The following is a 13605-nucleotide window of genomic DNA, read 5'->3' on the forward strand; positions in this document are numbered from 1 at the left end:
GATGCGCCTCTAGATGGTTCACATAGCCAAATATAACAGAAATTACCTCCTACACTATTAAGCTAAGAATCATCAAACTCGGAATTCGTGGTTTCTTAAATGAAAATAAAATCTATTATATATTCATTAATATTGTTCCTAATAAACAAACATGATATAAGCATGGGAAAATAACCATTACTAGTTTTTCTTTAGGGGGGGGGGGTCATTCCTAGATCTTATTTCAGAACTCGCACTAAAAGCAGAAGGTGAGGCTCTACTAGATCTATTTCTATGCAATAAGCCATGAGTTTAATAGTAGAATCAAAATCATCATCTTCATCATTCAATATTTCCTCCTCAACATCATCAAAATCTAAATCCTAAACAATCCTAGGGTCAAAACTATCAATTTTTTAACCACTGTAAGTCTTATTACTCATCTCATTTCTAATATTCGCTAGATACATATTATATCTAGGTACTTAATTACAATTGTTTAATAAGCTAACACCTATACAATTATTAATATGAGACAAGAAACTATATTTAGTATTAAAAATAGTGGGGAAGTTCGATACATGGAAGAGTCTCCAAGTTTTTTCCCCATATCTTCACACCTATCCATTGCATGTTGATCTTCATTCTTCTTATTCCTTAATGATAGCTACTTCTCAATATCTTCCTTAGATTTTTCCTTTTTAATTATCTCATGTGCTTTACATTGGCTCTTGTTAGCTGTATCCATCTTGGATCCATCCAATTCAGAACCCTTCTTCTGGACAGTAGTCTCATCTATCAAAAATGGAACCCTAGTTTCCTTGTCGCCATCATCCAATGCAACTTCTTTGTCTATTTCTATAATGCTTTGTATAATGAAGCCAAGTTGTGTAGTAAACTGGCCAGGGTCTTCCGAGAAATTATAGTTCACTTCTTCCTCAGGGTATTTCATCCTCATGCAAGATTGGAAGGTCTTAGTTAACGAAAATGAAAAAGCAACAATATACTAACACATTGATAACTTAAGTTATGTTTTCATCAAATTATTGATCCACGTAGCTCCAAATTTCTTTAGAAACTTCAGACAACCGTTCTTTATGGAGGTTCTAATCATTGCATGTTGGAATATTTGGCTCATGCGAAATGGAAAAAATCGACAAGAAAGGCCCTCTTTCACTAGGTGGAAGCGCAAGTTTGTGCATGACATTTCATATTTGCAGCATAAAATCAAATTAAAGCATAGAGACAATCTGCTGCCTTGAGTGATCAGATTTTGGTTTGTAATTATGTAAGTAGTTCGTTATTTTATTTCCTTTGTTTTTTGTACATAAGACTTTGTTTTGGAGAAGGAATAAATTGATGTGGGAATGTTGCGTCACAATTCATAGTGAAAAAATCTTTAGAAAATAAAGCCTGACAAACATCGCCACTCGTTTACTACAAACCTTGGCGTAAAGACTTAAGCCCAACAAATCAAAACATTGACAACTTAGTTATTTACAAATTCTATTGATAAAGCCGCACTGATGTTGATAATTTGATCTAGTATGGCACCGCTCGCCAAATATGTGCTCTTGGAGCTCCTTATGTTGCAACGTGGACCAAGACTCCAACCAGTTCATAATGAACATAACCTGAAAGGATATGAACTTCTTTTCTTATAAAAGAACCAAATTGGCCAACATAGTGCGTGTATCTTCCACAGCAGATCTCGTGTAACTAATTACCAAACATATGTGTGATTAATTTAGGAAGGATTTAACTAAATGCAATTTGAACTATTAAAACTGCCACACCGATGAAGTTGTACTAAGGAGATGTTTCATAGTCGATCACCCAATGCATATATGGTTTACTACCATTCTAGCTGCATCAACTAAATTCTATTTAGTTAAAAGAAATAAACAGTCGGTAATAGAAATAATCAAAGGGAAAGAGACCATGTGTGACTTCGGTACAGCCCAGTGTTGCCCCAACACGGTCTATGAGCCCTCCTTGGACAAAGCCCATCCCTGGCTGGAATGCTTTATCAGTTGATGGTTCTTTTGATGAGAAAGGAAGGGGTATGTTACTGAGAGACTCAAATGGGTCAGTTATCTTCTCAGCTCACCGTTGCCTACAACATTGCAATGATGTCATGGAAGCGGAAGTAAGTGCGGTGATGGAGGGTTTAGCTCTAGCTCATATGTGGCTGGAGGAACCAATCATCATTCAAACTGATTGTGCATCGGTGGTGTCGGCCGCGAGAGAGGATAACCGCAACAAATCAGTGTATGGTCATCTTTTCGAGGAAGTTAAGCGGTTGATTAGTCTTCGTGAAGCAAGTTGCGTCAAAATTACTCGAGATCAAAATAGGGTTGCCCATAGTTTAGCAAATTTGGGTAGAACTGGAGGAAGTACTGACTGTTGGGTACATCATACTCCAGATACTATATCACACCTAGTGCTAGCTGATTGTAATTCTGTGGTAGACTAATAAAATCTCGAGTATTCTTCACACAAAAAAGAACACCTCAGTTGATGTAGAATATCTTTCATATTAGAAGGCATTTTTATTTTTTAAATGTGCTTAGTGCAACTATGTAAACCAGTCACAAACTCATATCCAAAGACTTGTACATTGAGCTAATTGTGAGCACCCGAGTCTGATTAATATTACATCTAAAGACACCCCTTGCATAATTCAAATGCAGATTCGCTAAATTATAACAAAGCACATTCACACCTATCAATTTAGTCCTAAATTGTGCATGCCTAAACTCAATGTTTGGATCATCTGTTCCAAAGCCACCATCCATGTAATGTTTTCAATGTCAGGTAATGTTCTAAAGAGTAGGGAATAAGAACTTCAAAGAACCAAACTGAAGAAAAAGCAGTCCCTCTTCCATAAGACCGGCCTAAAAATGAGTTTCCCTTGCATTTCAAGTAATCGCTGACAAAGATTAATCCTGAAATATTTATTTCCAGGAAGCTCTTACAATACCCCATCCTTGTTTATAAGCATGAATGATTATTCAATCAAAAACATCACTGGAAATCTTGTACCTCAAGCCCAATCGTTCTGCAGGCCCGCATGCAATGCATATTCAACAAGTTTATACATATTTTTATTATAAATATCACTTTTTACAAAGAAAAAGGTGTGAGCAATAAAAACCAAATTTGAAATCTCTAACGCGCACCCATAGGTAACTAATAAGCATAGGCATGCATTAGAGCACCAAGTTAATGAGATTGAGATGGGCACACATAATAAACTGTTACCCCTCCAACAACTTAGATTCTTTTCGATTCCATCCTACAAGTAAATGTGATAATTGAGAGAAGATTCTCCTCTGCATGCTCCTGTTATTCCCTCAGAAGCATCTGAGGACCAAGGACGGGCTATGCAAATATTAGCGCTGGATGAAGGTACCAGCTGATCATGGCAACCCTTCCGTTCGATCATATTTGTCAAATAAGTAACCCTTATTATTTATTAAAATCAACCCGGAGTCCCTCTAAGGAGGTTTCATTGAAAATTTTGTGAAGCCTGTTCTGAAAACCTAAATAAAGAATATGTTTTACTTTTTATAGTTACATTCAACCATGCATAAACTCATGCAACGGCCATTGCAGCTACACTATTGGGCAAAACTTGATTTTCCATGCGTCAAAACCACAGTAAAGCATCACTTGCCAAACATCTCCGTGTTTTTTGCCAAAATGTTAAAAAACTGTGGTTTCAAGAAAATGAAGTATTCCTTTGCCCAACACTAAAACACTACGGTTTTGTAGTACTTTGTTTTTCAATAAACTTTGTTGCCAAACTAGGCCTTACTTGCTACATCCATTATAAAATATGTGTGAAATCTCAACGAAACATTTGTGAAACCTCTCGAAGCAAGGGCAAGGATTGGTGTTTGTAAAATATAAAGCTCGATATGCAAAGTCACAATCAACAGATTAGCCGTTTAGGAAAACGAAGGAAAAGCCGGGATTTTCTTGTATTTTTAGGTTCCGTAAGTCATGTATGTATGATAGATGGAGTAGCTACGCCCCAACAAGATGCGCCAAGGCTCAACTCTTGCCACCTTTAATTAGCACAAAGTCCGATTTTCTATGTTCTTTTACCTCACCTAAGTGGAGGAGGGGGGAGGGGGGGGGGGGGGCATATGTAGTTATGTACAAGGGAGCCAAATTAAATTTACGAACAATATGGTGCTATATAGTTGTCCAGTATAATCTTGATTTACATAAACTTTGCACAAATCTCAACACGGAGACGTCGGACAACTCAACGTGCCGAATTTGACATAAGAACATCCTATACGACTTTAATTTATGGAAATCAAGTATTTTTCGTGAAATGTTGTGCAAATGATGCTTGTGGAAATTCGTACGGATTGATGTTCTGAAAGTCAATGAAACCCGTTGAAACAAATTTCCAAATACAATAAACGTCTATAATAAGATGATGTAGAAGTCAAAGAAGCGTAGAAACACGTCTGGTGGGGGCAATCAACATTCCAGTCGGCAACTTGGTACGGAGGCGGACCGTGAGTCCGACTCACTGTACTGTTTTCTAGCTACACATGCATTGATCTGAATTCGGCCACTTGTAATTTTGCGAAGTCGGCGTGTTGCCTACGTGGAGGATGCAAAACGGCTTAATCTATTCACACGCGTTCTATGCTCGACATTGGCCACGGATGAGCAGCCACAATGATCCGGATATTGCGACAAAACCTAGGACAGCCAGCACGCTGGATTCAGAATTTAAGAGCCAACTTGCCTGACAATCTGAATCTGGCCATGTTTTTCTTCAGACATTCGCTTGAGATTTCACTGAACTCTGACTAGCCAACAAAAGCAAATAAACTTGCAAATGTATTAAACTTTGTCGCCATTGGTCCGTCCCGCCTTCGGTGGCTTTGGAGGTGCGATGAACCACGGCCTCTAGCCTTTGGGAGGAGGCGGCGGTTCCATCCTAAAGTCAGAATAAGATCTTCGTCCTATCCCCATTAAAGCATCCCCAGCCGTTAGGCTCCCCAGGCTGAAACTCCGGCGCTATTTAGCGCCGGATGGATGTATTTTTTTTTGGTCTGGGAGGCCCATTTTCCTAGCGGCGAGTCCATGGTCACCTTCTGACGCTTACCCACCGCGTGCATAGCGACGGTGCAGTCGCCGGGAAGGGCAACCGTCGGAGTGATCTCGACGCATTGAACCGCCGTAATGGTTCGCGAAGTGGTCTGGGGAGGCCAAACGCCTCGTCGGGAACAGTCGAAGTGGCCTCGACGCCGCCGTAATGGAGCACGAACTCCACGGAAGAGCAACCGTCGCTCTCTTCATTGATAGAACTGCATATACGGTTTCCGACGGCCGACGCCATTCATCTCTTTTCTCCTCACCATCCTCTGCCACCATGAGCGATCTCTCTTGGCCATCGGACACCGACAACGAGGGGAAGCCGCCTAGATGGCGCCATTGGTGGGATCGAGCTGCATCGTCCAACAACGACGATTCCCCGCCGCCGGCCAGCGAGGAGGAATGGGATGACGACGAGGAGGAGGACGAAGAGGCCGAGGAGCAGGCCGAGGAAGAGGCCGAGGAGCAGGCCGATGAAGAGGCCGAGGAGGAGGAGGAAGAGGAAGAGGAAAAGGAAGATGCTGAGGACGTGGCGGCCCGGGCGAAGGCGCAGCCGGCGAGCACCTTCGACGATGAGGAGGACTCACCTTCGCCACGACGATGTGGCGAGGCCATCTAAGAAGAAGAAGTAGTTTAAGTTTGTTTTAAAGTTTTTATATGTAATTTTTATGTTTATTCGAAGTTTTATATATAATTTATCTATGTTGCACCACTTAGTTTGTTCAAATCTTTCTTTCGACCGAGGGTATTACCGTAGAATTACAAATTTTCCCCCAAACGCACGCGTGTCGTATATCGGGAAGACGAGGGTATTGCTGTAGAACCCATGCCTTTGTCGCCGACAGGTCGGGGCCACCAGACGGTTCCCGCGCATTTCTCTCGTCCGGAGTCCCCGGGCGCTCCCCGGGGACCCGGGGATGGCCTGGGTTCGCCGGACAGATGAAAGGCCTAATCCGGGGGAAAACGAGGACCCGGGGCCGCGACTGGGCCGTTTTCGTCCATCCGGATGATAAAAGGTGTCTTGGGGGCCTTCCCGGGGAGACGGCTGGAGATGCTCTTATGGCGGGACCTCTAGCGTCGACAGAAAGTGTACGACAAGTTTTGCTCAACTCCTGTGAAGGAAGGGCGAGGATGATGGCGCGCCTTCGGCTTAGTCTAGTGCTCGTAGTCTTCGCTAGGTTGTCCAAGAATTTATTTGTAATTTTTTCATTTTTAGACTTTTTGTACTATTGTTGACAATTATCTATAGATTGGTGGATTTTTTTTGTAAAACAAAATAGACAAAGCAGACCATTTTATAACCCGCGGAGAAATAGTGGTAATGCCCTTCTCCGTGGCAGCACTGGTCAGAGAGCGGCCGGATGAGGCCGTTTGGTACAAAACCATTTCCTGGTACTAATCATTCATGAGTACTTACGGCCATGTCGGCAGGAACGGGACGTCGCCGGCATGGCCCCATTGGTCCCGCCTCCTCGTCCCCCTTGCTGAACTTCCCGCCAGATTTCGAGTCAAACTGGTCTCTTTCTTCTCCAGTTGACGCGCCGCTCAGCCGCGCATTGACTCCACAGTCCACTCCGACGCGACGGCTCCATGTTTTCCTTATAAGCGCCTCCGTTTGCGATTGATTCCATCGAATGTGTAGGAGGATTAAAATTGCACGTGAAATGGTGCTCTGTAGTGGCACTGGTTCTACTTCAGCAGTACTACTGCTGCCCGTTCTCGCGGTGTTAGTGGCCCTGGCATTGCTCGTTCCGGCGCCGGCCTCGGCCGCCGGCGTGGCGGGTGCGTCGGTGCGGGCCGTGCAGCTGGAGGCTTTGCTGGAATTCAAGAAGGGCGTCGTCGATGACCCGCTCGGCACGCTGTCCGACTGGACGGTGCGGGCAGGCGGCGTGCCGCGGCACTGCAACTGGACCGGCATCGCCTGCGACGGAGCGGGCCGCGTCACGTCCATCCAGCTGCTCGAGACCGGGCTCCGGGGCACGCTCACGCCGTTCCTCGCCAACATCTCCACGCTCCAGGTCCTCGACCTCACCTCCAACGCCTTCGCCGGCCCCATCCCGCCGCAGCTCGGCCGGCTCCGCGAGCTCGAGGGGCTCATCCTCACCGTGAACGGATTCACCGGGGGCATCCCGCCGGAGCTCGGCGACCTGGGCAGCCTGCAGCTGCTGGACCTCTCCAACAACTCCCTCAGCGGCGAAATCCCCAGCCGCCTCTGCAACTGCTCCGCGATGTGGGCGCTCGGCCTCGAGTTCAACAACCTCACCGGCGAAATCCCCTCCTGCGTCGGCGACCTCTCCAACCTCGAGATATTCCAGACGTACATGAACAATCTCCACGGCGAGCTGCCGCCGTCCTTCGCGAAGCTCACGAAACTCAAGACGCTGGACCTCAGCGGGAATAACTTGTCCGGCCCGCTTCCGCCTGAGATTGGGGAATTCTCGCACCTCTGGATCGTCCAGCTGTTCCAGAACAGCTTCTCCGGCGAAATACCGCCGGGGCTCGGCCGGTGCAAGAACCTGACGCTGCTCAACATATACAGCAACCGGTTCACGGGCGCGATCCCTAGCGAGCTGGGCGAGCTCGCGAACCTGAAGGGGCTGCGCCTGTACGACAACGCGCTCTCGTCGACGATCCCGAGCTCACTCGGGCGGTGCAAGTCTCTGGTGGCGCTCCAGCTCTCGCAGAACAAATTGACCGGCTCAATCCCGCCGGAGCTCGGTGAGCTCCGGTCGCTCCAATCACTCATGCTCCACGCCAACCAGCTCACCGGGACGATTCCGCCTTCTCTGACGAGCCTTGTCAACCTGACGTACCTGTCGCTCAGCCTCAACAACCTGTCCGGCCCGCTGCCGGAGAACATCGGGTCGCTCCAGAATCTCCAGAAGCTCATCATCGGAGATAACTCGCTCTCCGGCCCGATTCCGGCGAGCATCGTCAACTGCACGTTGCTCACCAACGCCAGTTTGGCGTACAACGAGTTCTCGGGACACTTGCCTGCTGGACTTGGCCGGTTACAGGGCCTTGCATTCTTGTCGGTGGGTGCCAACTCGCTGGCCGGAGACATACCGGAGGACCTGTTTGACTGTGGCAGCCTGCGCACGCTGGACCTGGCAGAGAACAGATTTACCGGCGGACTGAGCCATCGCGTCGGCGAGCTTGGCGAGCTCAGATATCTGCACCTGCAAGGGAACGCTCTTTCGGGAACCATACCGGCAGAGATCGGCAACCTGACGAACCTCATCGACCTGAAGCTCGGGAGGAACCGGTTCGCCGGCCGCGTCCCGGCGAATATCTCCAACCTGTCGGCCTCCCTTCAGGTGCTCGACCTGGCGCAGAACCGCCTAGACGGCGTTTTGCCGGACGAGCTCTTTGAGCTCCGGCAGCTCATCACACTCGACGTCGCGTCGAACAGGTTCGCCGGCCCGATTCCTTCCGCGGTGTCCAACCTCCGTTCGCTCTCAATCCTCGACCTGTCGAACAATATGCTGAACGGCACATTCCCGGCTGGGCTCGGTGGCCACGACCAGCTGATCACGCTTGACCTCTCCCACAACCGCCTCTCCGGCGCGATCCCTGGCGCGATGATCGCCAATATGAGCACCCTTCAGATATACCTGAACCTGTCGAACAACGCGTTCACGGGCCCGATCCCGCAGCAGATCGGCGGCCTCACAATGGTCCAAGCCATCGACCTGTCGAACAACCAGCTCTCCGGTGGCATCCCGGCTGCACTTGAGGGCTGCAAGAATCTGTTCTCGCTCGACCTCTCCGCCAACAATCTGACCGGCGCCCTTCCAGCCGGCCTCTTCCCGCAGCTGGATCTCCTGACGAGCCTCAACGTCTCCCACAACAGCCTCGACGGAGAGATCCACTCCGATATCGCCGAGCTGAAGCACCTACGGACGCTGGACATGTCGAGCAACGCGCTCGGCGGGGCCATACCACCGGCGCTAGCAAACCTGACGAACCTGAGGGATCTCAACCTCTCGTCAAACCACCTCGAGGGGCCCGTGCCGAACGCCGGCTTGTTCAGGAACCTGGGCATGTCGAGCCTGCAGGGCAATGCGGGCCTGTGCGGGTGGAAGCTCCTCGGGCCCTGCAAGGCCGCCGGCTTGGGGAAGCGGTGGTTCTCGCGGACAGGGGTGAAGATACTCGTCACGCTTTTGGTGCTATCCTTGCTGCTGCTACTTTTACTCGTGGCGATTCTACTCGTTGGCTACCGGAGGTACAAGAAGAAGAGGGTCGGGTCAGATGGCTCCGGTCATCTGTCAGAGGCCTTCGTGGTGCCGGAGCTGAGGAGGTTCACGTGCGGCGAACTGGCCGCAGCCACCAGCTCGTTCGACGAAGGTAACGTGATCGGGAGCAGTAGCCTGAGCACGGTCTACAAGGGCGTGCTCGTCGAGCCCGAGGGCACGGTCGTCGCCGTGAAGCGGCTCAACCTGAAGCAGTTCCCGGCCTTGTCCGACAAGAGCTTCCTTAGGGAGCTCGCGACACTGAGCCGCCTGAAGCACAAGAACCTGGCACGGGTGGTCGGGTACGCGTGGGAATCCGGCAGGATGAAGGCCCTGGTGCTCGAGTACATGGACAACGGCGACCTGGACGGCGCGATCCACGGCCCCGACGCGCCGCGGTGGACGGTGGTGGAGCGGCTGCGCGTGTGCATCTCCGTGGCGCACGGGCTCGTGTACCTGCACTCCGGCTACGGGTTCCCCATCGTGCATTGCGACGTCAAGCCGTCGAACGTCCTGCTGGACGGCGAGTGGGAGGCGCGCGTCAGCGACTTCGGCACCGCACGGATGCAGGGCGTCCACCTGACAGACGCGGCGGCGCCCGAGTCGGCGGCCTCGTCGTCGGCGTTCCGCGGCACCGTCGGATACATGGCACCAGGTACAGTCAGTCAACAATTTCAATGTCCACGTACCATTTCAGTGGGGATTTTCTGCAGGTTGTTCACTGCCCAGGGAAGCTGAACATTTTCTTGTCTCGTGCGATGCAGAGCTGGCGTACATGAGGAGCGTATCGCCAAAGGCGGACGTGTTCAGCTTCGGGATCCTGATCATGGAGCTGTTCACCAAGCGGAGGCCGACGGGGAACATAGAGGAGGACGGCGTGCCGATGACGCTGCAGCAGCTCGTCGGCAACACGCTGTCGAGGGGCCTCGAGGATGTCGCCGGCGTCCTGGACCCTGGCATGAAGGTGGGCACCGAGGCCGACCTGTCCGCCGCTGCCGACGCGCTGAGCCTGGCCGCCTGGTGCGCCGCGTTCGAGCCCGCTGACCGGCCCGACATGAATGGTGTGCTCTCGGGGCTGCTCAAGATCAGCAGAGTGTGTGGAGGAGACTAGAACCAAACCGAGTTGCAGCGTTTTTTTTAAACCGAGTTGCAGCGTTTCCTCCATGGTACTTTTTTTCGAAATGGGGAGCTTCCGCATCAAAGTGATCACACAAAATGATGCACACGGCCTTATTTACTGCAAAATTGTAGTGTTAAAATATTACATCTCATGGATCGCACGAAGTTGCAACATAAACTAGCCAACAAAAAAGAGTACAAATGGTCTCTAAACATCATGCTGAATTCTATGCGATCGGTGTCCTCCATGGCACATAAAACTTAAATCTTTTGAGTTGTTGCCAAATTGTTCTCTTTAGGGTCAACAAAAAAAAGTTCTCTTGTTGCTTAGGAGGGGTCACTCCTTTTTTTTGATAAAGGGAATATATTAATATCGTGAAGATACCAATTTGAGGGAGGGGTCACTCCTGGTTCCTGCCGGAGCTTGTGAACACAATTTGATCGGCACGTAGAGACTCTTTTCCTCGGTCAGCACTAAGATGGGTAGATCAAAAAAATGGACAAATTATTCATAATTTAAGCGCATGGATGTAATGGCCAAATCAAGGCTGTCACTCCCATCTAAATTTATAGTCAAGTGTGTCTTAAACAATTGTAAAAAAATACCTGCAACACTTTTGTAAAGTTACAAGTTCGCGGAAACATGAACTACTGATTTCAGAGAAATAGAAAGATGGGTAGATTAGGTTAGGATGACCAAAATAATTATCGGGTCATCTATTATATAGACTTGCCGGCTTACACCATAGATACAAATTTTAGGAGTAGTTAGAGTTTGCGCGGTTAAACACCCCATACCTAAGTTATCTCATCTATCTACAACCCCTTCCTTCAAGAGAGAGATAGAGGCGACTAGATCTCCCTGCCTCCTGCCGGCACCGACGCCGATCTTCCTCGTCTCATGTGGCCTTAGGGCCATGGAGGCAGGGTGGATCCTTGTTCTTGTCGGCGGTAGGTTTACTTTTTTTTGTCTCGCTCTGTTCAGGATTTGAGTTCTACTCGGGAAGGTGTGATGGTGGCGACTCGCTAAAGATGAAATAAAGTTCTCCACGTCTAGCACCCGTTTCAATGATGCGTCTAGCATCACCGGAGGGCGTGTGGAGGTTTGTCCCGGGCAGATCTCGCTATATTTGATCTGTGTTCCTTTTGGTCTACGCTTCTCTTCATGGACGATATCTACTGCTCTCCCGCGCTGGTCCTTTGGGGCCTTAGCACAATGTGATGTTCATGATGGGAGAGTTGAAGTTCTCTCTAGGCTTCCAAGTGATGCAACTTGACAATCCCAGTGAGCGGTGCATGATGGCGTACATGGTGTGGGCGAGCATGTCCTCCGTCACGGTGATGAGAATTCCTCTTAGCATCGTCTGGTCGCGGATATGCCGGTTGTCAAATTCCGGATTGATATTGTCCATGGTTTGTCGGGCCTCGCCCACCGGTCGGAGTGAGAAACCTCATTATCTTTGGGTGCCCTCCGTTGGCAATTTACATCCTCTCTCTATTACATGCGCTTACAATAATGATAGCTTGTTTACTGGTTACTCTTGCACCGGGGCAGATCTCAATAGGGTGTATCTGGTGCTTGTGCATTAGGGTCAAACAAAAATATAGTCACACTTATGAGCTTAATAAGGCATGTGCATCAAGTTAGACATAGAGTAGTGCATTAGGGAGGCCATAATTTAAGCTAGCAAGGCTGCATATGTAGAAATTGTATAGAGGCGAATCAGCGTGACTGTGTCTCTAGTTCTGCCCCTTCTCTTGCATGCGATTGTTACATTTGAAACAAGTGTCGTGAATATTTTATTATGTAAATGAACATATTTAATGTGGGCTGACCATATTTTCTTCAAAAACTATGCATGAAAGTTATTTATTATGAAAAATTATTACTTGCTCGGCCAATATTTTTCTTATGTGCTAAGAAACTTTCTTTGAACAGTTGAAAATTTAGTGAGCAAATAATTTAATATACATGTTTTATTAAATGCTTGATATCAAAAGGATTGTAACTTTTTGGATTTTTTATATGTTGTTGAACATATTTGCGTAATGAAAATTTCAAAATATTGAGTGAACAAATAATCATATATACATGATTTTTTAGGCATTCTAGATACTGAAGGGCGTGTCATTTCAACTTTTATAAATATGCCATTGAACATATTTTAGGAACTACATAATTTTCACTTAAAGATAATCCTCAAATCACAAAAAGGACCCAAGGTGATTTTAAAACTTTAGAGGATATATATCGAAATATCTATTTGCACCTTTTGAATGCAGCTACCTATAGTTCACCTCCCTTGCTTATGATGGGCTCGGGGCACTTCTTATGTGAAGAAGCCCAATATGCTTTGCAGAAAGGTCCTATGGTTCCAGATTCTCCACCCAACTGACGAAACGGTGGCCCATCATTACTCCCCAAAATAAGAGATTCATCTAAATATTGGTTTTGATTATTAAGCGGTCAATTTGCTTACCAATCGACCTCAGCTGTTGGGTTTACTGGTAGTGACCTTGTCTGGTTCTGTAGTGACTGGGAAGGAAACCTACGTGAATTTAAATATAAGTTCTTTTTAGATCGAAGAGATAATGTCCCCGATTTCATTAGCGAAATGAGCATTCTACATAGTTCCACCTTTATAGCACATAAAACGCAACAAACAAAGCACATAAGTCTCCTGGGGAGTCCCTTTTTTCATCCTGATCACTACTGGGATTGTTAAACAATAGGCACAGCTAGCGAAAACGAAAAAAAAGGAAACTGGGAACCTAACAAGAAGAGCTCAGCTTTTTACTCCTTCCCTTCCACCTCAACACCAGACAAGGTCTTGCTGCTAAAACCAAAAGCCACCAGAATGCCCCCCTTTGCACATCTTCTTACTCCTCCCTTCTTTTATTTTTCCTCCTTTTTCACATCGCCAGTCTTGGAATCCAAGGTGTCCAACATCTCCTCGCTTCAAACATGTCCTTCGCAACTTTCTCCAGTAACTTAGCGCAGAAAACCAGCCGGTCCTTAACATCCTCCTTCACCTTCAAAGAACTCCAACAGTTAATATAGTGGCAAATCTTGAAAATAACTACACAAGGTTCACCAGGCCATTTTTTCTCAAAACAGGCTGGGCTCCTTGTCTTCCAGATACTCCAT

The 13605-nt window shown here is 47.8% G+C and overlaps 1 protein-coding gene across 1 annotated transcript; it reads left to right on the forward strand.

Annotated features, from left to right (window-relative positions):
* The first annotated feature begins 6770 nt into the window (after nucleotides 1-6770).
* Nucleotides 6771-10831, forward strand: LOC124671345 (LRR receptor-like serine/threonine-protein kinase FLS2). The gene is made up of 2 exons (XM_047207727.1): nucleotides 6771-9993; nucleotides 10103-10831. The coding sequence occupies exons 1-2, from the start codon at nucleotides 6771-6773 to the stop codon at nucleotides 10447-10449; spliced, it is 3570 nt and encodes a 1189-aa protein (XP_047063683.1). The 3' UTR covers nucleotides 10450-10831.
* The last annotated feature ends 2774 nt before the right edge of the window (nucleotides 10832-13605 follow it).

This window comes from Lolium rigidum, chromosome 7 (assembly GCF_022539505.1).
Source record: "Lolium rigidum isolate FL_2022 chromosome 7, APGP_CSIRO_Lrig_0.1, whole genome shotgun sequence".
NCBI classification, from domain to species: Eukaryota; Viridiplantae; Streptophyta; class Magnoliopsida; order Poales; family Poaceae; genus Lolium; species Lolium rigidum.

What these genes read in the sequence shown, in the direction of transcription:
- LOC124671345 (XM_047207727.1), top strand. Translation starts at nt 6,771, where the DNA reads ATGGTGCTCTGTAGTGGCACTGGTTCTACTTCAGCAGTACTACTGCTG. An exon ending in CGTCGGATACATGGCACCAG is followed by an intron (nt 9,994 to 10,102) that starts GTACAGTCAGTC and finishes CGTGCGATGCAG; the next exon opens with AGCTGGCGTACATGAGGAGC.